The following is a 26832-nucleotide window of genomic DNA, read 5'->3' on the forward strand; positions in this document are numbered from 1 at the left end:
TGGATTTAATAATGTCTAGTTTTTAATGTGCCCCCACCCATTCATACAATGGCTTTATTTCCATTATTAACTATACACATCCCTTGGTTATTTCAAAGGTCTGTGGAAGCCATGAGACATAGTCAGGTCTATAGTCAGGTGTTTGTGCCCTTCCTCCCTCACATCTCTGATGGACAATGTGATTTGCCCCAAGATAAGGACACCAGGTGAGTGTTGCAGGGGGATCTGTCAGGTGCTCCCACAATGAATGATTCCAGCATGGTCAGGCTGTGATGGTTGTGGCTGGCTTTGGGGCACATCAGCCTGCCAGTGTGCAAAACACTGCTGGAGACTGGGCCAGCTGGGCTGAGGAGCCCCCAGGCATCTCCAGGTGGATCCCATGGTGGCAGGGACTCACTTTTGAACAGATGAGTAAAAGAACTAAGATCTAGTCAAATGCAGAGATAAAATTCTAAAGAAACAACGTAGATGCTCTGTTGCCTTTTAGCTGTGCTTGCTTCACAGCCAGAGCCAAACCTGTCTGTTCCCACATGCACCTGCTTCCAGCATGACCCTTCAGACTTGCTTGTGTTACACACTGCATTGTTTAGAGTCTGAATTAGCAATGAATGTAACCATAATCATTCATATAATCAGGATCATATTTCTTGTGCCTGACTGAGAGTCTTTTCTCTATTACTTTGGCACAAGGTCTTAGGAAAGTTTTAAAATCCTCAGAGTTCCACCAGTTTAGAAACCCACCTACAGTTCAACACCAGAGAGATTTCTCTGCTACACTGCCTGATCCTTGCATGCCCTTCTCCTGAGCTTAACTAAGCCAAATAAGTACAGAAAACTCAGCTCTTTGCTCAGGCTGACCTCATGAAAAGTTAAATTAATTGACTTGAAGGACAGTGAATAATTTCCATTTGAGAGTAAAAGCTATTTGAAATGGTTCAGAGAACAAATGTTGGCTCAGGTCTCAAGCATACACATGCCCCTGCCCCCCCATCTCCCCTGGCTTTTTAATAAACTCTGAAATGCTTTGGCAGAATAGAAAGCCAAAAACTGAACTCTAATCTTAAATGCATTAAAATAAACAAACAAACAATTAACTATATAAAATATAATTATTTGGTTTTCAGCTGCTTATAAAAAGTGAGGTTTCTAAGTAGCAGTACATAAAGTACCTTTTGGGATACTGTACAGCAATTCTCAAAGATTGATTTACATATATATATATTTTTAACAATTTATGGATATATAGATTTTCTGCTTTAAGCAGTTAGTTATGGCAGACTTACATTATAAGGAATTCAATTTGTGTTCTTTTTCTCAAATATTCAGGAGCAAAAGAAAAATTTATAATCCTATTTTATGTTCCAAGATTACTTTGAAGGCCAACAGTTAGAAGGGTATATAATCCCAAACATTGGAGCAGTTAGAATTTCTGAAGATGGAGGAGTAAAAGTGCTGTTCATCCATAAGAGTTTACAGATTACAATATTTTCTGAGCCTCTTCATTTGATTTCAATTGGAATTCCAATAAAAAGTATTTTCTTAATATTTTATATTTAGGACAGAAGATAAATACCACATGACTACTTTGCAGGATATTTTTACAGAAGACCTTATGAAAAAAAGTAAGTGAGGAAGAAAGGCCAATTTACCAACCAAATGCCAAAATACTGAGTTGCTCTAAATACACATGAAAAAGAACACCCATATCACTGGTTTCACACAACCTAAATATCAAAATATTAAAACTACAGCAAAAAAAGATTGTAACAAAGAATAAAACTGAATCAGCTATGTTAAGGGTCACAAGAAAAATCCAACCATTTTAAATATGTCAAATCCTTTCATGAAGACTATAGCAATGATTCTTTGAACACTCAAAAATGGCAACTGCCATTCAAACACAGAACATGTACTTGAAGGACTGGGGGAGTTGTCACACATTTCAAGCAGAGCTCAAAAAAAGTCAAGGTCAAGTGTTGTAGTTTATACAGGTCAATAAATGTCTAACTCTGTGAAGGACTGTTTAGAAACAAATTCAAAGTAAAAGGAAAAATTAGATTCAGGGTATTATTAAAAACTCTTCAAGCCTAACGCAAACCATTTGAAAAGCGTTCTAATTCAAAATATTTGCTTTTGGTAAGACATGAGCAAAAAGCTGCCTAATTTATGAACTCAACACTGCTGTAAGGCCAACTGGCTTTTTCACTCTACATTTACAGATGGGGAGAAGAATATTTACATCAGCTGAAGAATTGGTTCTTTTATTGTTTTCACATTACTTAATACTACAAACTTTTTTTAATGTTTAAGAGTGAATAGAAAAATAAAAATCCTGTGGGGCCAACATATTGGCAAGAGTGAAAACAGGATTTGTTGCAGGCAGATGTATAGTGTAGAACCTGTGTGAACATCAGTGCAAACTGAAGGATCCTCTCAGTTTTATAAACTGAGAACTGAATATTGGGGTTTTTTTTTTAATTTCACCACTGGAATTTTGCTAGTACCTCAGACTATCAGTCTTTTCTTGAAGGTTAAGGGTTAACTTGAGACCTACACTTGGTGTTCATGCACTTGGCGGTCTTGTGAATAAACCTTTATGTGATTTTATTTATTTTTGAGGTTAATTATTTTTTCCTGAGCTCGTCCCTAAGCAGTTCCGTTCCAACTCTTCTTTTATTTCTTCCTCAAGAAAGAGACTTTGAGAACTTACTTTCCATGAGGATTCAATAAAAGCAGCCTTCCTGTTGTTTGCTCTGGTCACCCACACAGCAAAAAGGAAGTTAAACTGTTTGCTGACATATCTCTTATGGTTTGGGTCTGAGCCTTTGCTCCTGAGCCTGCTGCCAAAGTCTGACTTGCACAGACAATACTTTGTGGGTGGTGACTTCACTGGGAACCCAGAGCCAGGAATTGGAGAAATGTCCTGTGTGCCATATCTGTGGTGGTCAGGAAGGCATTACTGGATCCACACTTTTAAAGTTGCAGCAAATGTACTTATTTTGTGGTAACCATGCAGTGGAAGAAAGTCGTTCTCTGGCCCCTAAACTCCAGCTTAGCTAATCATAAGGAAGGTCAGTAAATGCAGTGTTTTTCTCATGACATTTTATAAACATAGGGTTTCAAAGTGAATGTGGATGGAAAGGCAAATAATCCTTCCATTCCTTATGATCTGCATATAATTGTGGTTTGCCTGAACTGGCTGAAAGCTCAGAGTATTTGGAAAGACTGGAGTTTAGAGAGCTAACCTATCTGCATCAATTCCTAACTTACCCTTACTTTCTTAGGAAAATACAGATGAATTTTGACACATTCATTGATAACAAATATGTAAAATCTATCCTAGACCAAGATGTGGCATTTCTATTAATATCATTGATATTTTCCTACAAGGAATTTAGTTTACAGTCATCTCTAAGGAAGCAGAAATGAGCACATAAACCAGCATTTACATAAAAGTGAGTAGCAATTAAAGACAGAAAGATACTGATTTCTGTTTAGGATATCTAATTTATTCCTGCATATAATACGAGACATTATGAGCAAAACAGTAAAAGCCTTATTGAAAGTTGAGCACTGTTTCCAGGCAGAATAAATCGTTCCAGTTTTGCTTTAATATGTGACTAAAAATAATATTGGCTGAATATTCTTAACTAGAGTCTACTCACAAACTAGAGTACTTCACAAATAAAGTCCTGCAGAATCTATTCATCAAACTATTATGTACATTTATCATTGCTTTATTCTGACACTAGACTTCCAGGAGCTTCAGTAACATTAAAAAATAAAAAGCAAAACAGTGTACTGATAATTAATTTCGTTTTCAATTTTTATCTAAGTACGCAGGAAAATCCAAGTGTTCTGCAAAGAATGTATTATGTTTTCATTGTTATACAAAAGGGGTTTTTTAGCAAAAACTGTTTGAGAACCAGAAATCTCTAAGTATATAGAAATTTAACATCTATTTAGGTACTTTAAATTTACTACTGCAGTTCCTGTGTTTGTTATTATATCTGGGTCTGATTTCATCAAGGCAAACAAAAATCCAAAGAGTGCCTCTTATGAAGAGCTTGAAACAAGCACTAACAGTCCTGGAAGAGTGCTAGCACTGTTATAAGCCTGTTGCTGATGAAGTCATAGATGAAAAGGGTGAACTTTATTAATATTTAAATGATATTTCATCAAAAAGCCTCTTGAAAGTAGTTGGGATATGGGTTTTAAAATTGCTTGTAGGTTTTGGAAGACTTTATGTTAGGGAAGCTGCACATCTTAAGCTCAGAAATCCTCAATTCCAGACTTGCACAATTATTCTCAGGACTGCCAGGCTTCATAAATCTGTGTCTGAAATTGCTGCTGGAACTGTCCTAAAAATAACAACAGCAAAATATATTTCCATGTGGGTTCTTTGTTGAAGAAGAGTGAAATTGGTCATAAGGAATGCACACACTTGGCACTGCTTGGAATACTTAGCTTCAATAATTTTTTAAACTAAAAAAGAAAAAAAGAAAAAGTGGTTTACAGTTTCTCTTGCTTCCAGTCTCACTAATGCTAGATGTTTTGGTTTTGTGCAGCAATATTTTGGATGTGTGGGGGGGCTACAGGGGTGGCTTCTGTGAGGAGCTGCCAGAAGCTTCCCCTGTGTGTGACAGAAAATGCCAGCTGGCTCCAAGACGGACCTGCTGCTGGCAAAGCTGAGCCCATCAGCGATTTTCCCAAAGTCAAGGTCTGTTTTGCCTGTGATGGTGGCTGGTGAGTGATGTCTCCCTGTCCTCATCTCAACCCATGAGCCTCTCATTGCTTTTTCTCTCCCCTGTCCAGCTGAGAAGGAGAGTGACAGAGAGGCTTTGGTGGGCATCTGGCACCCAGCCAGGGTCAGCTCACTGCACTACACCATGATATGAGCCACAGATAAGAGTCTTCTGGCACCTTTTGTGTTTTGGTAACATCAGGGAGGACACTGTTATGGGATATTGGATGGAAATACTTTGCATTGAGGACACACTAAATTCACAAGAAGTTGTTGATTCATATTTTGAACCTCTCCCTTCCATCATGTAACATATACGTGTCCCTGATGTATCTGTACAGTGACAGCCCAGGCTTGTATGGAAAGAAACAGGTAAAGAGCCAAGACAAATATTCTTATTTTCTAAATATTCCAGTTGTTTTAGCTTGGTCAGTTCAGATATTTTTTGTCAAAAATAACAATGTAAACACCTCTCTGACAAGATAGCATTTTCTTGAATATTTTATAAAATTTCTACTATTCACCAGAAAACTTTAAAATGGTTTTATTCTAGTTAAAAAAGGATTCTTTACCTTGACAATTTAAGCAAGAATAACACTATGAGCAAGAATAATACCACAGTAACACTAATAAAGACAGTGGAGTATTGGAGCACATCCAGAGAAGGGCAATGAAGCTGTTGAAAGAGCACAAGTCTGATGAGGAGAGATGGAAGGAGCTGAGTGTGTTCAGCCTGGAGAAAAGGAGGCTCAGGAGAGTCCTTATCACTCTCTACAACTGCCTGAAGGGAGATTGCAGCCAGGTGAGGGTCAGGCTCTTCTCCCAAGTAAAATGTGATAGAACAAGAAGAAATGGCCTCAAGTTGCACCAGGGGAGGCTTAGGTTGCATATTAGGAAAACATTTTTCACTGAAAGAGCGGTCAGACATTGCAATAGGTTGCTCAGGAAAGTGGTGAAGTCACTACTTCTAGAAATGTTCAAAAAATCCTATGGATGGGGCATTTAGGGATATGGTTGTGTAGAAACATGGTGGCACTGGAGGTCTTTTGTAATCTTAACATTTCTTTGATTCTGTGATTCTACTCTCATTTTCATTAATATGTCCTTGAGAGGAAAAGATGAAAGGAGAAAAAGTGATCAACTTTCAAACTAAACTTTAATTCCATCACATAATATTTAGCAAAGTCTAAGCAAATTTGAATTTGTAGAACATGGGCAAAATCTGCCTGTCTTTTTAAGAAATATAGTTAATATAATTTAAAGTGAATGCAAATTGTTCTTCTCCCACTTCCAAGGAAAAAGAAGAAACTATAAGTGAATGAGACGATTCCATGGTATTCGCTAAGCTTTTGATTGGGGTGGTGGTGGAGTTTGTTTGTTTGTTTGTAGTTTTGTTTGCAGTTTTGTTTGTTTGTTTTCTTCTTTCCCAAAGAGCTTGTGAATTATAAAGTACTTTCTTGAGCCTGCTAAAAGGAGGAAAGCTCAATTTTGATTAATATTGCAGCACATGTGTGCTTCTGAAACATCAACATAACTTTGAATCTTGCAGTCTAGCCTGCCTTAAGAAGTGAATTGCACAGTTCACTGCTGTGCATTTTTTGTGACTACTTGTGCAATTCCTCATAGGTGTAAGAAGATATGTTCAAATAAAGATAATCTTGAACATTTGCCAAATAATTTGTTCCATCTTTTGCATGCCAATATCAGCTGTGAGGACTTCATACTACTGGAACAAAGTAAGTAATTAAAAAATAAGGCTAGAGACTGAAGAAAAAAAAAGTAAAAGAAGATCAAATGTCAAAGGAAGGATTTTGTCGTACGCTTTGATTCTCTGGATTTATGAGGAAAGCATATGCCTAATTCCTTCCTGAGCTCAGTTCTTGTTTCATGAACATTTGGAATGAAGTTATTTTGGAAGAGAAACCTGCCTTCTGTTCAGTTAGTAGGAACAGTATTGTTTAATTGTACTCTACACTTTGTGAAGAGTGCAGACCTGTTAAAAAAATCTATTGCTATTGTTCTGCACTGGGTAGGGGACAGGTTATACACTGTTTGAGCAAGCAGTATCCAAACATATTCCAACTGTACTTGCTAAATAAGAAATTGCAGATGAAGCTGGAATAAATTATGAAGGCTAGGAAAGCAGGGTCAATATTTAACATTTGATGCAGTACAGAAAAGGGAGCAGAGACAAAAAAAAAGGATCCTCTCTGGAGCTGCTTTTGAAGACCATTGGCCTAAAAGCTTTGTAGTCATCCAAGTGAGAAGGGTCAATGCTGCATTAACTGAGATGCATGATGATGACAATTCGGGCAAAAAATTTAGTGAGATACTTCGGGTAAGAATGCATCTTAAAATGAAAAAACTGGAAAGAATGTGCAAAGTACAAATGCAATTTGTACCATTAGAAATTCAGAGTGTAGAACTGCAGAGAGTTCTGAATGATTAAAGAAAAGGGTTTCTGGAAGATTTTTTACAAGACTAAAATTCAAGTGACATTGACCTACTAGTAGATATAAGACTGCACAGAGAAAGCTGATAGTGTTTCACCATCTTTTGTTCAAATACATAATGGTTTTACCATATAAAATGTTGAGCAGACAGAAATAAAATATGATAAGTTCCATTGTCTTGGTTGCATTCTCACACTTATTAAAATCTTACTTTGACCTTATTCTCTTATAGGTTTCAATGAAAATACAAATAAATATACAATTTTAAAAAGTTAACAAAGAGCAATTTGATAATATTCCAACTTCTATATTATATTTAAATGCACGATTGTGTTGTATGGTCCCATCTTGAAATCAGGTGTCATACTTCTGTGGCAGTTTGATTTTTGTAGATCAGAACAAAGCAATAGGTATAGCACAAACTCCTGGGCTTACAGATACTTGTATCCTGCTGTCTGTAGCCCCAGCATACTGAAAAGAATTTTAAGGGCAGTAAGTTTTAGAAAGGTAGCTGTAGAAGCATTATATATATGTGTGTGTATATATTTAAAAGCTAAATGAAGAATACTTGCTATACTTGCTATACTATAATCTAGTTTGTGGTATTGGCTACAAAGCTGTATTTTCATTTTTATCTTTCTTCTACTATCCTATGATCTCAGAAAAAAAGTTCTCAGCTACTTCCATTAAGTACAACACTTTCAGTATGTAAGGTTTTGATAAGGTGCTGATCTTATTAGTAGCAAAGAATGTAGCTTTACTGATACCATAAGGGAAGTTTATAAATGAAGAAAATTTTGATGACACCTATTACAACACCAGAACTATAACAACGAGTAGCTGCTGTGTAGCCTCTTAAAATGCATTCTGCCAAATCATCTCACTTTAAATTCTAAAATCCAGAGAGGCAGGGAGAAAATATTTGTGAATTTTTATGACTATGTAAACATACTCTATTTTCCACACACTGAAATATTAACGAGTTTTAGTAGACCTTTCTTCCATTTTACTAAGTTCCCCAAAAAGTTCAAATTAATGAAATATTGATTTGCAAAAGATAAAGAATAAAGGATAAACAAAAACAAGGCAAATAAAAGCTTTTTTCCCTCATCTGTTGAAGTTTCTTAGTAACTCCTGACTTTTAAATTTTAATTTTTTTTTATAGACTACAATATAAATCAAACCACGCACTTTAATTTACCTGAAAATCAATTAAAAATGGTTGATTGCAAAAGAGTACTTAAAATCTGAAAATGAAGCAACCAGAGAAGAAATAACTATTTTTAGACTGGAATTCTGCTCTGTGAAAAGCGAACATTGGGATATTTGGCTCTATGTATCACTGCTTAAAAAATGTTTTGTTCAGCTCCTAGTCACACAAAGCTAATCAGTTGCTTGCATAGGAAACCCAAGCATGCAAGGACTGCATAACACAGGTTCCATTTTCTAGGCAGTCATCTTGTTAGCTCCATTTTGCAACCCTAAGGAATTTTCTTCAATGTGCACAACTTTTGCTACCAAATTCAGTTGAGCAGACATTTTATCCGTGGAAAATGCAATAGTTAATAAGGATGAATGGCAATAAGATTAAAGTAAGAAATTGGAAAGTTCTAAGTGGAAGCAAGAAACTCATGAAGCAATAAAATTAATTTTCTAATATAGTAAGTTAATGACCCAGAACTCAAACACACTTAATCTTAGAATTTAGACAATCCTTACTGTATAATCTCACCTAGCACTTACATTAAAGAAGCCATTGTCACATATTGTTGGCTCCAATACTGTTTTCTCTTCCAACAAAGGCACTTGTTGAGGTTGGCCTAGGTGCAGTGCATGTGCAGGTACACACCAAAGCCACTCTATCACTCCTCTCCACAACTGGACAGGGAGAGAAAATAGAACAAAAAGGTTCACAAGCTGAGGTAAGAGCAGGAAGAGACTACTCACCGGTTACAATCAAGGGCAAAACAGACTTATCTTGGGGGAATTAGTTGAGTTTATTACCAATCAAAATCAGAGCAAGACAGTAGGACGTAAAAGAAATCTTAAAAACCTCCTTCCCAAACTCCGCCCTTCTTGCCAGGCTCTTTCTCCTCTCCTTATAGCGGTGCAGGGAGATGAGGAATGACCATATTATCAGCTCATCACAGGTTGTTTCTGACATTGCTCAGGGAGAGAAGCCCTTCCTCTGCTCCACTGAAGGGTCTTTCCCATTGGAGACAATTCTCCATGACCTTCTCCAGCCAGGGTTCCCATGGGCTACAGCTCTTCAGGAACTGCTCCAACATGGGTCCCTTTCTATGGGATGAAGTCCTTCAAGAACAGACTGCTCCAGAGTGGCTCCCCCATGGGATCACAAGTACTGACAAAAAAAAATCTGCTCCAGAATGGGCTCCTCTTTCCATGGGTCTGCAGGTCCCTGGCAGGAGCCTGCTCCAGTGTAGATGTGACCATGGGGTCACAGTCTTCTTTCAGGCTTTCATCTGCTCTGGTGTGGGTTTCCTACATAGGCTGCAGATGGATCTCTGCATCCCCATGGATCTCCCTGGGCTGCAGGAGCGCAGCTGCCTCACCATGGTCTTCACCATGGGCTGCAGGGCAATCTCAGCTCTGGTCTGGAGAGTTGCCCTTCCTTCTCCACTGACCTGGGTGTCTGTAGAATTGTTGCTCTCACATATTCTCATTCTTCTCTTCATGCAATTACATCTGTGTAACAATTTTTATTCCTTTTAGATATGTTATCACAGAGGTGTTACCATCTTCTCTGATTGGCTCAGCTTTGGCCAATGGTGGATTTGTGTTGGAGCTGGCTGGCATCGGCTCTGTCAGACATGGGGGAATCTTCCAGCAGCTTTTCACTGAAGCCCCACCTGTAGTGCCCCTCCCAGCTACCAAAATCTGGTTGCACAAACTCAATTTAACACAATTTACAAAGAAACCTTTCTCACCTCCATCGTTTAAAGTCTAACAAACAAAAGCTCAGCCTCCTGCAGTTTACTGAATTCTGAAACCTAGTTTGATGATTGATGTTTTAGTGGGTTTTCATGGCAAGGTTTTGGTATCTGCTGAATGGGGCTACAGGGGTGGCTTCTGTAAAAAGCTGCCAGAAGCTTCCCCCATGTTCAACAGAGCCAATGCCAGCTGGCTGCAAGATGGACCTGGCACTGACCAAGGCTGAGCACATAAACAATGGTGGCTGCCCCTGGGATGAACGTACTGCAACCCTCATTCCTCATCCTCCTGCTCTGACAGAGGGGAGGAGGAAGGAAAAATGAGGAATCACAAAATCAATTAGATTGGAAAAGACCTCTGAGATCATTGTTTGACCTATAAGCCAACACCACCATTTCGACTAGACCATGGCACTAAGTGCTAAATGCAGTAATTCCTTAAACATCTAGAGGGGCTCTGGCTCCACCACCTCCCTGGGCAGGCCATCCCAATATCAAATCACTCCTTCTGTGAAGAATTTCTTTCTAATATCCAGCCTAAATCTCCCCTAGAACAGCATAAGACTGTGGTCTCTTGTCCTATTGCAGAGTTAACCTAGTTATCATGCAGTCCAGTCTGGGAATAGGGGAGGGGTGGGGGGTAGGCATTTTAAAATCTAGTTTTTATTTCTCATTGCTCTACTCAGATTTGATTGGCAATAAATTAAAATAATTTCCCTAAGTCAATTCTGGTTTGCCTGTTATGGTAATTGCTCAGTGACCTCTCCTGGTCCTTATCTCAATGCACAAACTTCTCATTATATTTTTTCTCCCCTGTCCAGCTGAGGAAGGGAGTGACAGAGTGGTTTGGGTGGGCATCTGGCACCCAGCCAGGGTCAGCCCACCACAGACGTTTATTCCTGCAACAACTCTGGTGTAGAGATCCACAGTGTAATTCTTGCATGAGCTACATCATCTTGATATACTCCAGACGACATTTCAAAGTTCATTTATGCCTTACAATCCAATACATACTTTTAATGAAAAATGTTTCTGTACATTGAAAATATGACTTTTGCACTGGATGCAGACAAAATTATTTTAGCTTAAAGGTGTGTGTACTTTTTTATCCAAAGGACACACAAGTCTCTGTGTGGGAACAGCACATAGTTACTGCTTCTTGCTTAGAGATGTAGCCTAGTAGCTGATTAGAGCCATAGCAAACACGAAAAGCTCCTTCCAAGCATTGGGAAAAATCCTCAGTGTTTGTATGTGTTGAAAATTAAAGTGCATGGAGCTTTCCAGATCAGTCAACGCCGGCAAGAAAAGTTCAAAAGTTCTTAATTTAGTAGAATTTTCTGCTTTTTGGAAATCCCTTGGCCACCTAGCAACTGCACAAAGGGTATAATACTGAGACATCAATTCTCACTGACTGAACAAGAGGGAAAATTGCAAACGTGCAAGATAGCTTGATGACATTGTGACACTAGTGTGTCCAGTGGGTCAGACTGAGTAGGCCAAATGTCAGGCTGTGGCTGGTACAGAATACAAGATGAATGTCTTTTCTACACGATTTACACAATAGCACAGATCCTCAAATACAGACCTCCACCATTGCCATCTTTCCTGGCATCCTCAGCCCGGACCCATCTGTATCAGAGTGCTCATTTTAGTCACAATTAAAATTCTTGTCAACATGCTTCATGATATACCTGTTTTCCAGAAGTGTCCCTTACAGCTTTTATGGCACATTCTCTATTGGATTGGGTGTATCCAACTGGCAGTCTCCAGGTGCCTCCTACAGAGAGGCCTCTAACACTGAGCTGATTGTCATTCTGGACAACAAAGTCTGATATGCACATATGCAGGTGTAATCTTAGGGAGTGAAAATACTGGTTTTCATTCCAAGTACTGCTTCTTACTTGCACTTAAATCCAGGAAGACTGAATTTGAAAAAAGATCGTAACTCAGTCTATCTGAACCCAGACTTCTAAATTATTGTTTGACTTAATACAATCCAAAAATTTAGAGCCATTTATGTCCCTACAAATAGATATACCCAGATGTTTTTAAATTTCTGTCAACAAAAGACAGCCACATGAATGTGAAGTAGGAGTGGCTGGAGAACAAGAATCTTTGCAATCCTTGTTTATACTTCCTCAATTGTTCCCTTTTTACTCTCTTTTGAAAAGTATTTATTATTCTACTGCTATTCTTTCCTGTTTTGAACAAAATAGAACAAAAATTGTTTTGATTTAAAGTTTTCTATCCATGTTTTCTATTCTTGAGCATCTGGTATTAGTAGGAGTAACCCTTCAGGGGACCCTCCATACATTGGCAAACATCCAATATCCAACATTAATTAACATTCTCCCATATAAAAATCTCTCATTACTCAAAATACATCCTCTCCTACACATACACTTCCCACATCCTAAGCTTTTCCTTACTGAAGACAAACCTATCTCCTGAATTTTAAATGTAATAAAGTCTAGAGTTTTGTGTACAAGTCATTCTGAGGTAAAGATTCATTGCACTTAGTAATGATAAAAATCCAGCTGTGGTTTCCTACACCTTGCAATTTTCTCATTTTGCTTTGAACCTCTTAAAAGAATGAATTTAAAATCAAATGAGAAATGTGGGATATTTATCAGAAAAGTTGAATCCTTTCAGCAACATTAGCATTGCTGATCCAACCATTGCTGATTTCTGAGGAGAAATTTTTTCGCTTAATCATTATTATATGTCCAAGTAATTTTCACTGTAGCTACTAAATTACACCCTTTTCAATTAGATTATAGTATCTTCAAATTAAAACATCAATTATTTTGTTCAGCTACTAAATATAATTATCTGTCTGATCTTGAGAGTTGCAATGACATTGATAATGTAGGAAAATCACCTTTTAATAAAACATGCAGTTACTTTTATTCCCGAAGCTGTGTTAGCACCTTTCAACTCCAAAGTTTTGCAAGAATAGGTTGTACAAAGTGTTCATCAAGTTCTTTAACTTAAAATTGTCCCAGAAATTCCTTGCTGATTTTCTTTACAAGTAAAAATCTCCCCACTCAGCAAACATATCATGAAGAGGCAATTTGAAAATACATAGTTAACAGTTTATTTTCCAAACTGGCCTGTGGGCCATATTTAAAATAAGCACTTCCACTATGAATGCTCTTCTGATTCTATCAATGGGTCATTCAAGTAAAACTTTTTTTCATTTGTCACAGTCATATTTCACCTCAGGAAAATACAGAAAGACGACAAGCTACTTAGTTTGTTTCCAGTTTAAAAGATATCTTGAAATTTGTTTTTCTGTAAAAAAAAGACCAAAACTGAAGAGTTAAATGAGGAAGTCTGATTTACATTTGAATCAAATGTTAGAGATTTCTAAAAGATATGATCAGAAATCTGTTGTGAGACCATCCTTTGTGTCTATTCTGTTGTATTTATTTATTTGACTCTAACATCTCATTTTCAATTATGTGCAGTCAAACTTTAGCAGTTACACAAGGACAACCTTGGTTTAGTTCTATAATAAGAAAACCAAAAAAAGATTCCTTCTGAAATCATTGGATTAAGCAATCACCTGATTCAGACCACTCACAAGAGAACTTCATGGCATATCCCTGCCTCATTGCAGAAGATGGCAAACAGCCTTGTGTACTCAATTAGGTTTAACTAAGATAAATATCAGGGGGTTTTTTCCTCAATTCTAGAAGTTGCAAAAGCATGAAGCAGCTGGCTTCAGTGTGATAAAGAGCTGACCTCAGGATCATACTATTATCTGTAGAGGAAGAAGAAGAGCAACACTTGAAGTAAACTCCTTCTAAATACAAAAGATAGCCAGTGTATGCCATTGATTATTGCTCAATGGCAAGTTTCTCACTAGATAAAAAATATTTCGCCAAATGTATTTACTTTGAAGTCACTTCGTACAACTAAATGAAAAAAATCCCAAAGCATTAAACAAATTTGACATATATTTTTCCAAATGAAGGAATAGTATTTTATAAATTCTGATATATGAAGGATTCAAAAGATTTTACTTTTTTTTTTGTGTTGAGAAATGATCACTGAACATCCTGTGAGCAGGCAATCAGCATGAGAAGCAAAAGCTGTTTCATCCCAACTATTGCAAAAGAGATCAAATGCTAAGATTTTTGCAGCTGAGTTTCTGTCGCACAGCACCATAATCCCCCTAGGATTTTCCTTTGGAAAAGGCCATGAAGTTAGAAACGTGAAAAACTAAAAGGCAAGGGTATTGTTGTATCAAGCATCTTGATTTCATGAAAAGTTTCCAAATAAGAAAGGATCAAGACTGAGCAAAATCTTTAGGAAACAGTTTTCTGTAAGCAAACATTTAAAATGCATTTCCATCATCATATTGTATATTTTCTTTCATGAAAAACTGTGTCAAATTTTTTCTGAGGAATAGATATATTAACTTGTCTTCCTATTCCAAATTATACCCAACTCAGGTAACCTGAATTTGTTACTTAATTTGCACCAGCATCACTTTTCAAATGAGACTTGGGTAAAGGAAAGATATTAAAAAAACCCTTCTCTTTACCAGCTATATATGTTTGTAGATGTGTCTTTGCTTCCCAAAATCCAAATGTTAACATGACATTTATTTTCAGTTCTTATATTTTTGAGTACTCATCAAGGCTTTTGTTTTTATCCATGGCTACATCCTTATTTCATTGCTCCTCTATGTACAATTGGTTTTCATGACTACAACTTCCCTGACTATGTGTATATGCTCAATTTAGCATTAACAATTTACCCATGTCCCACTTGTTCAGTAAACCTAAAAGAAAATTCTTAGGGAAGAAGTGAAATCAGTACCAATTTGTTTTGTTTGGGCCATTAACAATCTGCGGTGAATCAGCAGCTGCTATGCCAGCAATCCTCCCTCTGAGGTGGGAATTTCTGAGAGGAGCGGGAGAAAATGTAGCTGAAATGGAAACGGCTCTCTTCTCTTTCTATAAACTCCCTTTACTCATGAATTGGTGTTTCTATATCATCAGTGTTAAACTTCATATTTCCATGAAATCACGTTCCAGATGGTTCCAAACATTTTATTTTCTTAGGCTGGAATACTATCATCACTCCATTTTCCTGACACTTAGTGTGATATAAAAACAATCCTCCCACTTTTAGTTTTTAAAGATAACTACCACCCTCAGTCCTCAAAATCCAACGCAGAACAAGCAAGAGTAGATCCAAGGTCAAACATATTTAGGAAAAACCAAGAAGAACCTTATGTTAGTCACTGAAAAATATTGTCCAGTGAGGATGTAGGATTCACCTCCTTTGCCTTATATGATACTTAACTGGGAAAGGTATCAAACGTCTACTAAGACATTATGTGATGCTGCATGCCACTTGCAGAGCTCCTCAAAAATTTATCATGCTTACTAGAATGGTTTAACTATGTTTCAACTACCAAAAACACTCCTCTTTTTTTTGAATTTTGTGAAATGCTAATTGCTACTGTACTACTCAAGATTAAATTGTTTGCAATGTAAAACAAACAATTTGTGTTACAATAATAAGCTTGTTTTAAAAATGAGAAGGAAAGAAGTAAAAAATAGAGGACCAATTAACCTGTAGCTCTTCTAAAAAGAATAGACAAGAATTCCACTTCTCTGAATGAATGGTTACCATGTGAAACCAATTCTTTTTCTAAAAGAAACAAAAGAGAAAGCAATCTTCTTTACTTTTATCACATAAAAGAAAAAACAAAATAATTCTGTTTCTGTATTTTGGGCCATATCAGCATTTTAGATACACAACTACAAAGACAATAATATTTAATTTTCTATTTATAATGACTCCTTGCAATTTCAATCTCCGCAGCCCAGTTAGATAGATGTTACATTTTCAGTGAATTTAAAAACTGTTTAATGAAGATTTAGTTCTAATCTGTAATATGATTGTTTAATTAAGTGAATGCAATTACTTTTTCTTTTTGCTAAAGGATAGAACCTTCTTACAGTTCAGACAAGAATAAAAGTGCTCTCATATGCTCTTTAGTACTACTCAGTGTAACTACTCTGAAATTTGGTATATTATGCTGAAAATATTTGTGTAAAATAAAGGGAAAGTCAAGCATTGTATTATGTCCTTTCCAACTTAAACAATTCTATTTTTACTTGGGCCTGCAAGAACAGGACCAGGAATACTGGTTTTAAAGTGAAGAAGAGGAGATTCAGACTAGATATAAGAAAGAAATTTTTGAAACTAACTTTGTGAAATGCTGAAATATATTGCCCAGAGATGTGGTAGATTCACAGTCAAGTTGGATGGGGTTCTGAGCAACCTGATCTAATTGAAGATGAAACTACTCGTTGCAGAGGGGTTGGATTAGGTGAACTTTACAGGTTCCTTCCAACTCAAACCATTTGATGATTTGATGATGATTTAATATTTATTATATGTGAAGTTTAGCACATTGAATGTGCATGTTTAATATCGCTCTTGTCTACTTGGATAAGAATGAAAAGCATGTATGAAGAGTCTGGTTTGGTGGTTTTTTGTGGTTTTTTTTTCTGTTCTCAGTGGTTTTATTTCTCTTTCAACACTAGTACAATCTCTGATGCCTCACACTTCCACTTTAGTGTGTTAGAAACACACTTTTCCCAGCTTGCTTGCTCTCCTCTATATTCCTCTACCACGTTTCCAGGAGCCTGTGGTCTCAATTTAAAGCAAAAATAAAACAAACACAAAGAAACATTGGACAAGCAGTCGGGGAAAGCATACATATAATCAAAGGAATGATTTTGAAATCGGAGGATGGAAATTGCAAAAATCCATCCAGTCATTATTGCTCAAATTATCGTGATTTGCTGGTGCAATCATAGTAGCTGATTGCCAGCACCAGCCACTTGGCTACACATAGACTGCAGAAGAGACTTCAGTCAGGACAAATAGGAGTCACATTTTGTCAAATGAAAGTAACATTTTGTCAAATGAGAGTGGCCATAGAATTTCAGATTAAAGCTCCATCTAGTTTGGCAGACAAAGAAAATACCCATGAAATGGAAAGTACAAGACAAATGTGTTCAATATGCACCCCAATTACTCTCCTGAGCAAATAGCAGAAACAAGTGCAAGTGACTTTCAAAGCTAACTCAAAACACAGATACCAAGCAGGAGCAGGACAACCATCAAGCTGTGTTTGGTTCAAGTAGGAAGAGAACCATCACCCAAGCACCAGTGCCCTGCATTTACCCACATGCTCTCACCGAGAGCATCCACCAGAACTAAGAAGTCACATTCTCAAACACTGGGCATCCCACTGATGTTATTGCAATCACTATGCACCAGCCTAGAGAAGCTGTTTTCAGTAGCATGAACAAAAATTACAGCAATCTGATACATCAGCTTTCTTACCCACTCCAATATATACTGAAATTTTATCTAGACTTGTAACCACTGCTTTTGTCTTCACCAGGCCTACAGACATCTATTCACAAAGGGATGTCAGAGCTCGCCTTCCACTGCTACTGATCCCTCTTAGTTACATCTTCTTGAAAGACAGGGTAGTGCCCTAAATATTAACTTTATATATACATCTGAGCTACACAAGCTCACACATGTAAAAACATACAGCATCAAAGGAACTGGAGAAGCGCTAAATGTAAAAAAATCTACTGTCTGCTTTCAGTCTCTTCAAATAGTTCAGATGCTAGGGCTTTCTTTTGCCTAAGTAGCTACTGCAAATCCACTGTTCCCATTCCTGTAGGTTAAACTACTGGAAGAAGGATGTACAGACAACTACTTCAACCCCACTGCATTAAATCCACAGAAAAACTCAGCTGTTATCACCAGAAAAAATGTTTTCCAGAAAGTCTATTCCTTTCTATCAGTGTACCTCAAACTAACCTAAAATGAGCAGCAATTTCAATTCTTATAGGAACTTGACGGAACAAATGAAGCTTTGAGAGCTGTGCACTCCAATTTTTTGTTAAACCAACATTCTCAGGGAGGCCTGAGAATTACTTTTAAACTCCAGACTAGGGTTTTGTTTTATACAACATACAGCACAATCATCTCACTTGGGGGAAGATCAGAATCCATTTTGCTGGATAAAATAGTGAGGAAAGAATATGCAACAAATTTTCTCCTTTTCCGCTGTGTCACTGAATAGTATTAGTCAAACCCAGGGACATCTAAGAGCACTTTGATCCCCACACAATTGCCTTTCGGTGTTGAGGAAGACTCTGTCACTTCTGTGGCAGGGCAGTATCTGGACTCTGTTCTTTTCAAGAGTCCCTTTGCTGTGGAACAGGCTTTCTGCACTCTTACACACTCTGCTTTTTCTTCTGACCTATCCTGCAGTCTAGAAAAACAGTTGCTGTCAAGGGAGGAAGATATTTCTAGCTAAATTTATAATTTATTTTTCAGGAAACTTACAGTAAGAACTGAGAGCTAAAAGGTAAAAAAATAGCTTTTTTTTTCATGATAATAATTTCTATTTTTGTTCAGTTGTTTTGGAGTCTTAGGGGGTTGTTTGTTTGTTTTTGTTTTTGGTGTTTCATTGTTTTCCCCTGGATATTGAAAACTGATATACCTTTATATTTTTAATTATTTTAAGTGTATTTTTAGGGTGCTTTTTGGTATTTTTATGGTCTTGATGTAGAATTTCAAAAAGTCAAGCAGAAGTTTATTTTAGTAATGATTAACTCCCCTTATATATATATAATTCCTTAAAAATATTATAAAGCCTTGAAAGGTATTGATATCAGACTCTTGTCATTTGTAGTTCTCCAGCCACTTCCCCTACAGGCAGTTTTCAGAAAGCTTATTGCAACATGCCCTGGTGTTCTGGCATTCTTGTGTACAGATGACCAATTTCCCCAACACAAGCAAGTACAGCTTTTGAAGTTATGTCAACCTCCCAGTTAAGGAATTTTTTTTCCCGTGCCTTTGCTCTGGTTGCCTGTGCATTACATCAGAATTAAATATGTTTCTTACTGAATGCTGAGGTAAACTACCCTACTTACTAGTTTTATTTACTGTTTTTATTCCAACTGTCTTTTATTTCTGTGGGTAAAAAATATTTGCTAGTTTGGGTTACTTTCTCTTGCAAGTCTGAACAGAAATTCAATTCTCATAATTCTGTTGTAGACTTAAAATCTCAATTACTCCCCCGGCCCGTTGTCCCTACAAGCAATTTTATTTTTGATCAATGATTTAATCTACAAATTACAAACCTCCTATTGCAAATGCCTTTATTTTCTGCTGACTTTTCATTCTGCAATCTTTCCCTATGATTTTTTGTTCCCTTTCTCTCTATGTGTTCAAAAAATTTTTGAAGCACCACCTTGATAATTCCAAGATTTGAAGCACCACCTTGAAATTCCAAGATTCTTGGATTCTCTGGCAAGAGACTATTCTCTGTTCTATTATAGTGGACATTTTTGGGGGAAATCTGCAGGTAGTTAACAGTTTTTTCTAAAACCAAAATCTGAATACCCTATATGAATGTCCCCATATTTTCTATGTTATATATTACATTTCTTCATCCAATCAAGGATAAACATGTGTTGAAAGACAAAGCAGGCTTATTAATGCGCATCTCCTGGCGACCAGGAGACGAAGCTTAGTATCTAATCTTGACTAAGGTAGCTACTGTGATAAAACAGTTACTTCTTTAGTAATTTGGCAAACTCTGGCAAGCTCCACTGAAGCATGTGAAGGACAAAAGCACGATAACACATACCATCACTTTCTTTGCACTTAGAAAGTCTCCTCTAATTTCCCAAAGGGAAACAGTGATATCTTGTGTAAATGAGTTGCTTCAGATATCCTGAGACTCTTTCTAATGGCTTGTACATTCTACACCAGAATTGCATACATTATGTTTTTTATCAGAGAGTATTTCCAGAAAAAAGAAAGCATATTTTAAACCCCTTTTTTTGGGGAGAATAAGTGGAAAAAACCTTTTTTTTTTCCAAATGCCTAACAGGAAGATGAAGATGAGTATGTGGCCTGCTGTAAAATCTCATCCAAGGTATACAACAGCCTGCTGCAAATAAGGCACAGAAATATATGTTTTGAGATGTTGCAGTGAAACATGAGACAGAAAACTTAGGAAGTCAGGCCAAAAGGTTATCTCATGAAATGAAAGATAAAAGTTACAGAAAATTCTATCTGATAAATAACATTCTTCTCAAAATGTGGTTTAACTCACTGAGTGTAAATAAAAATAGTGTAGACACACAGGGACTTTTAAAAATACACTTCTACCAAATACAATTTCAATCCCTGGGGAGCAAACCACCTGTTTCAACAGCAGCTTTCTCCAAACTCAAGCATAAGTCAATTGCCAATAAAACTTACTGGCATAATGGAATGTCATCTTTGAGGATGCATTTTCCTCCATTTTTGCAGTATTCCTCAGGACAAGCTGCAAACATAAAGGTAAAAATTGTGATTTCCCCCTCTTTTTTATTACATTTGTCATTATCTGATTTTCAAAATGTCAAAATATTCAGACCTGTCCTTTTGAGAGCTTAGCACTTCTAAAACTTCTTTTTTTTTTAGATCTGGACTTGGTAATACAAATGTGAAGTCATAAGAATATTACAAGCAATGGAGTGGTCTTGAGCTTCCTGAAATGCTGAGCTGCACTTGAACAAGCTTCAAATTTTTCTCAAATAAGATTTTCATCTGACTCCAGAAATAGAATTTTTGCCACTTACTTGATTTTCAAACAACGGGAATATATAAAGTAAGACCCAAAAGAATTGATCTAATATTTAATTAGTACCTGTCTACATTATTAGTAATGGGTTTTATATAGGGCTGGTGAACAGACACTCCTTTATGACCAACCCTTTTATTAAAGGTATTCAGAATTTTAACACTTAGAATCACATTCTCATAAGAACGAGGGAAATCAGGCTTTAAAAGACAAAAGGTGTTTAAGTACTTAATGATATTCTTTTAAAACCTCTTGATGTCCCTTAACTTGGATTTCCATATCATCACATTTAGTTTTACTGAAGGTTAGTTTTACATTGCTTTAGCAAGAAAAAACTCAAAATCAAAACAAGAAAAATCTTCTTCAGTATGAAAAGAACTGGTAATATCCAAATTAGACCTAAAGAATTTTGAATAAATGCAAAATGAAATTTTTATTGCACCATATAACAGTGCTATTCAGTGTAGACACCTCCAGTGTCAGGATTAAATTTTGAAAAGTGCATTACTTACTTAAAAGGTCTGCTTTGTGGAAAAAATAGTGGAAGATTTTAAAGTTTGATTTTTTATGTTGAAGTTTTTAATGTTGAAATATGATTCCTTCTCTCACATGAGCAACCTGGGCTTGTGAAGGTGTCCCTGCCCAAGTCAGGGGCATTGCAAATTTGTGATCTTTAAGGTCCCTTCCAACCCAAACCATTTCATGATACTATGAGAGATAGTGAACACAATACTTGTGGTCAAATTTCACTCCTAAAGAAACTTGTGGATGCCTCCTACCAATAAGTATTTGTAAAAACTATCATTTTTAAATAGACATTTAATATTTTATAATGAATTATATCATTGCAATGCATGTGTGTTGTGAATTTTATCACAAAACTCATAAAAATTATTAAAAAAGAGAGTTAAATTCTCAGCTAATGCAACTTGAACAAAGCTGGCAGAGTGCTGTCAGCACAGAACTGGTCAAGAGTTTATATCTGTCTTGGGGAAGAGCTGCAGTACCTTTCTGTAATTGAAGGGGACATTTTGAATCTAGAATAAATTATTTATATCACCATCATCTATGTACTTATTAGATTTTGTTAATAAAAATCTAATTCACCTTGAATGTGTATTATTGTCCTCTACTTATTTTTCTCCACCATTTAACTACTAAAAATCAAACCTGAATATTTTTTCAAATGCAGTGTGTTAAAACAAATGCTATTTAGCTTATTTTCCAACCTGGATTTGTAATACACTTAGAAAAAAAAAAAAAAAAAAAACAAAAAACCCACAAATAAGCAAGCCTTTTACTCAACAATATGGGTTAACTTAACTGGCTAAATCAAGGGAAGTCTTAAAAGTGTCCTACAAAGGGTTGGGGTTTTTTTGAGCAATGTGTATATATGGTAAGAAACACCTCTTATGAAGATGTTAAGATTTTAAGCATATTGTAAATATTTTTCTCACTTTCATATCTGTCATACTTTCATCAGGAAAATTCATGCCTAATATAATTTGACAGAGTTTTAACAGAGGAACCTCGGTCAAGTTTGAGGACTGCCAAAGCATTCAGTAGGAAATAACTATACTTTCTTTGTTTCAAATGATATTTTAATGCAAAACTAAATACCTGAGCAGCCAGACTCATCGAGGCTGGAATCAATGCAGTCTACAATTCCATCACAACGCTGGGAGAGTGGTATGCATTGATTAGTTGAAGCACATAACAAGGAACCATTGGAACAATCTTTAATGGCTGAAATGACAAGTAACATAGTTGCTATAATCAGCTGTATTTTTTTCCTCTCTGTTCAAAAACTAGCAGAAAAATTGATTCATACTGTAGGATACAAACTTGCATCTGTGTGACCTCTCCAAGCTTTCATCTTCAAAGACATGCAACTTTACTACTGAGATGCTAAATAAGTAAACAAATACAGAGCACAGATGGTACAGAAACCAAATTTTCCCATGTAATATTTGTGAAGGAGTGCATATTCACTCACAATGTTGAGAGTGTATACTGCAAAATCCCAAAGAAAACCCATAAAAAAGGTATCAGCAAACATAATTAATTCTCATTCAGAAACTAGTTTCAAAATTATGGGATCAATTTCTTTACACATTATTTTAACACATTACAGAGGGAACAGTCATAGCAACAGACCTAATGGCTGAAAATTTTGCAGTTAAGGACAATAACACCAAGTTATTGGTGCTGAGGTAAAGAATATAAAGACCACATGAAGGCACTAAAAACAGTAAAGATATGAACATAAAAATATCCAATTTTCATCTATATTTTATTTTCCAGGTGCAAACTAAACCAATAGAAGGTATAATGATATCACAGCCACTTCGAAAGTATAAAATTTTTAATATTTCATAGGTATTTAACACTTACCAAAACTACAAGATGTACATTTTGGTACACTACAGAAAACTGAATTTTTTTTTTTTATTCATTGCTATTAGCATTTCAATCAGATGAAAAGGATGTTGGTCTGTCAAAAACTAATGTATACATCCCACTGGTGTTAATATGTTTGGTTTACAACCTTAGTATTGTAGTCAGGGAAATAAAAGACTAAATAGGTGAGGTAATATACCCTCCACTAAAACTGTCAGCAAGAAGAGAGCCAGCCAAGTAGAACATTTTTAACTGGAAAACAGCTCCAGAATTTTTTTGTTAAATGCAGCAAGTAACAAAATCCACTTCATTAGTAGGCATAAAACAGTATTATCATAATGCTGTACAACCTAACTGCTATGTGAACTCTACAGGACATTCTGTCTGCATGAATTCTTAAGTCATGAAGAAAAGCATTTCTATGGTAGAAACTGTGTTTTTAGTAGGGACTTGACCAATGTTTTTTTTGTTTAGTTGGGGTTTTTTTTGTCCTGGCCTCCTTTAGGGCTTTATCTTTAATCTCTGCAAGATACATTTTGACAAATAATCTTTATCACAAAAGAAAACTTTCCCATATGAATTCCTGAATTCAGAACCCAGAACACTTTTTTTCTATGCTTAAATAGTGTTAAGTGTTTTGTTTTGCACTTAAATGAATAAAATTGCTATGGGACACAAAATGGAAAGTGTCAGTACTTCCTAAACTGAAGTTTTCTAAAATGAGGAGGTAGATTTGATCTGCACCAAAGAAAAAAAATATACATCTAAAATGTAAAAGAATAAATCCCCACTTTCAATCTGTACTATTATTGTAGTACAGATCGGTTGGAGTTACTAGCACAACAATCAATTTTATAGATCATGCATAAATTTCATTAAAAGAATGAAATTTCTGAGATTTTTACTTTTTCTCTCTGACCTTCCCCAGTTAACAAACTTCTATGGGTTTTCACCAGTTAAAAGTAGGAAGCTAAAGATTAAACACTGTGCTCTCATGGCACACACAGCTGGAACTCAGCACCAGCTGTGACACTAATCAGCTTTCCACTGATTTAATTCCAAACTAGCACAAATCATTTTCTTTTTGCTTTGCATTCTTCTCTGCTTTGCTTTGCTTCTCTGAATTATCTTCTTCAGTGAAGAAACAAGAATTACTGCTTCTGTATTTCTATCTTATACAATCAAGACTTGCATGTTTATTTACTATGAACCAAATTTTGGAGTAACAAGTACAGACTTGACTAATTTTCCTTCAGACTGAGATACCCAAAGTTCTGAAATATCTATGGAGAATATTTGTTCGTTGAATAGACCAAGATTTAATTTCTTCTTAACCCCTGGGTTTTGTTTTGAAGTCAAAGCAGTAAAATAAACAAAGCAAAGGAGTATCTCAGTTGTTTAGGTAATACACAAAATCATGGAGATCTTTTGGCTTTCAAATTTTGAGGTTCCACATCAGCTTCTGTGGTGTGGTGTTGGGATGCACCTATAATAGAACACAGCATGGATGTCTAGCAGAGGACAGATTGAGGAGGAAACAAGGTCAAATGAAGATTACCCATGAGGGTTTATTTGAAGAAAGGAACATGCAAAATTTCTACATGTCTTCAGGGTACATAGAATTTAACATCAACTTTATCTTCAAAACTATGTCTACTCCCCACAAAACCACAGAGTTCACTTCAAAACAAGACACAGATAGTCTGTCAAATCCATCCCAGTTTGGTTAACCACTTTGCTAAATTAAATGGCATGCACAATAGCCTGCATTTGTATTTTGTAGATTGGATAGAAAATATTAAAGAACCTTAATTTCTAATCCACTGGAAACTGATATTTTTTACCATTTTTTTTTTCATTCTGATAAGGATGAGAAAAATGTTAAAAAAAGTTTTCGAGCATGACCGGTTTAGGAAGAAAAGAATTTATATGTAAAAAGTCTTTTTTTCTTTTTTTTTTCTGTGTAGCTAATTATTTTGAAATTCTTGGAATGAAACATTTGGTCTCAGTTCACCTGCTAATAATGAAATATTTTTAAATGGCAGACACTCACTTTTTTGTCTGTTTGTTTCAGATGCTTCTCCGTGGCATCTCATTGTGGTTACATTTCAAAGCCTATTGACCTTGTGTTTTGTTTGTGAGCCCTTTTCCTTGCTTGGGGCGGAGATTGCTGCTATTTCATGAACAGACTTGATTTCAAAATCCTTGAAAGGTCAGGACTGCCTTAAATGTTACTGAATAACAGAACTGCAGAAGCCTATCTTTCTGTCATATCACGATCAGAGGTTACAGAGGCAATGCAAATACAGCTGACTGATTTAAGGAAAAAATGTGGAAATACTTGTAAATATTAACAGAAACACGCTTGCAGTTTTTTAAAACACTAAATTATAGCAAGAAAATTAATAAGCATGAGCAAAATTATTTAGAAATGTAAAGCATCTCTGCAATTAATGCATTATATATGACACAAACAGGGGTTTATTTGACAAGGGAATGATGAATTTTACACTGAACTTCACTGTGTTGAACTTTTCTTTTCTAAAACTCAGGAAAGAAAGTTTGGGCGGGTAAGTTACCATAGCCATAACCACCACCATGTGTCGGAACTCAGCAAATCCCTCCGGGTGTCCAGAGTTGCCGAGGACCCCACCGGGGGGCTTGGAGACCCTGGCACACAGCCCAGAACACCTGTGGATTTGATTATGACCCCTGGAGCAAGTTACCAGCTTTGTATGAGGACCTGAAAGTCACAGACATTTAAATAGTATAATAATAAAATTATCACAGGGTGAAAATGTAGGTTTTAGGATTTTTGGTATGGGGGTTATGGGTACAGGATGGAGGGACTTGGGCGTGTCTAGCCTTTCTTCTTCTTCTTCTTTTTGGTCTCCATCTTCTGCTGTGATGTTGGCACTTGGGGACTGGTTTAGAATAGAAGTGCACTGTCTAAGATAGGTGATAGGCATTGGAAAGTAATTGTAAATATGTTATATGTAGTTTGTAGTATAAAAAGACAACACCGCCTCGGGAGTGGTCAGAGTGCCTTTGGCTGCCTTGCTGAGCAGAACTCAGCTGGGCAGAAAGAAAATTTTATAGATAAGAATTAATAAACAACTTCAAGACCAAGAACTGAAGAGCTCTGACTCGTTCTTCAGATGCGTGGGCCGAAACAGAGACATTCCACACATCTCGGGGCAGCAATTAACAGCCAAAACCTGAGAACCGTGGATGTAACTTACGGCAGCCAGCTTCATCCTCGCTGAGGGGGCAGTCGGGCACCCCGTCACAGAGCAGGAGGGACGGGACACAGCCCTGGGAAGGACACAGGAACTCTGCTGCCTTGCAGGAGCCCGGGGCTGTGCTGGTGGGCATCTCCACGGGGCAGCTCATCTCATCACTTCCATCGGTGCAATCTTCCACCCCATCGCACCGCGCAGTGAGGGGCAAACACTGCGGCACGTACGCGCACGGGAACCCATCACCGCTGCAGGTGGGAGGGTGGGGACCAGCTGACCCTACGGGAGGGAAAGGAATGGTTAGGGATTCTGTTCTTTCAGTAGTCATTCACAAAGGAATGGTTAGGGG

General features: G+C 36.6%; 1 protein-coding gene across 3 annotated transcripts in view; it reads right to left on the reverse strand.

Annotated features, from left to right (window-relative positions):
- MALRD1 (MAM and LDL receptor class A domain containing 1) overlaps positions 1-26832 on the reverse strand; it is a 217159-nt gene that overhangs the window by 22765 nt on the left and 167562 nt on the right. For all 3 annotated transcript variants that reach the window (XM_074535188.1, XM_026795148.2, XM_074535181.1), the window contains 3 exons: positions 26487-26762; positions 22465-22590; positions 20481-20547 (listed from right to left, as the gene is read on the reverse strand). In XM_074535188.1, the coding sequence (XP_074391289.1) occupies positions 20481-20547; positions 22465-22590; positions 26487-26762 (469 nt within the window). The remainder of the gene's footprint in view (positions 1-20480; positions 20548-22464; positions 22591-26486; positions 26763-26832) is intronic.

The sequence above is a fragment of the Zonotrichia albicollis genome, chromosome 1, assembly GCF_047830755.1.
Source record: "Zonotrichia albicollis isolate bZonAlb1 chromosome 1, bZonAlb1.hap1, whole genome shotgun sequence".
Taxonomy (NCBI): Eukaryota; Metazoa; Chordata; class Aves; order Passeriformes; family Passerellidae; genus Zonotrichia; species Zonotrichia albicollis.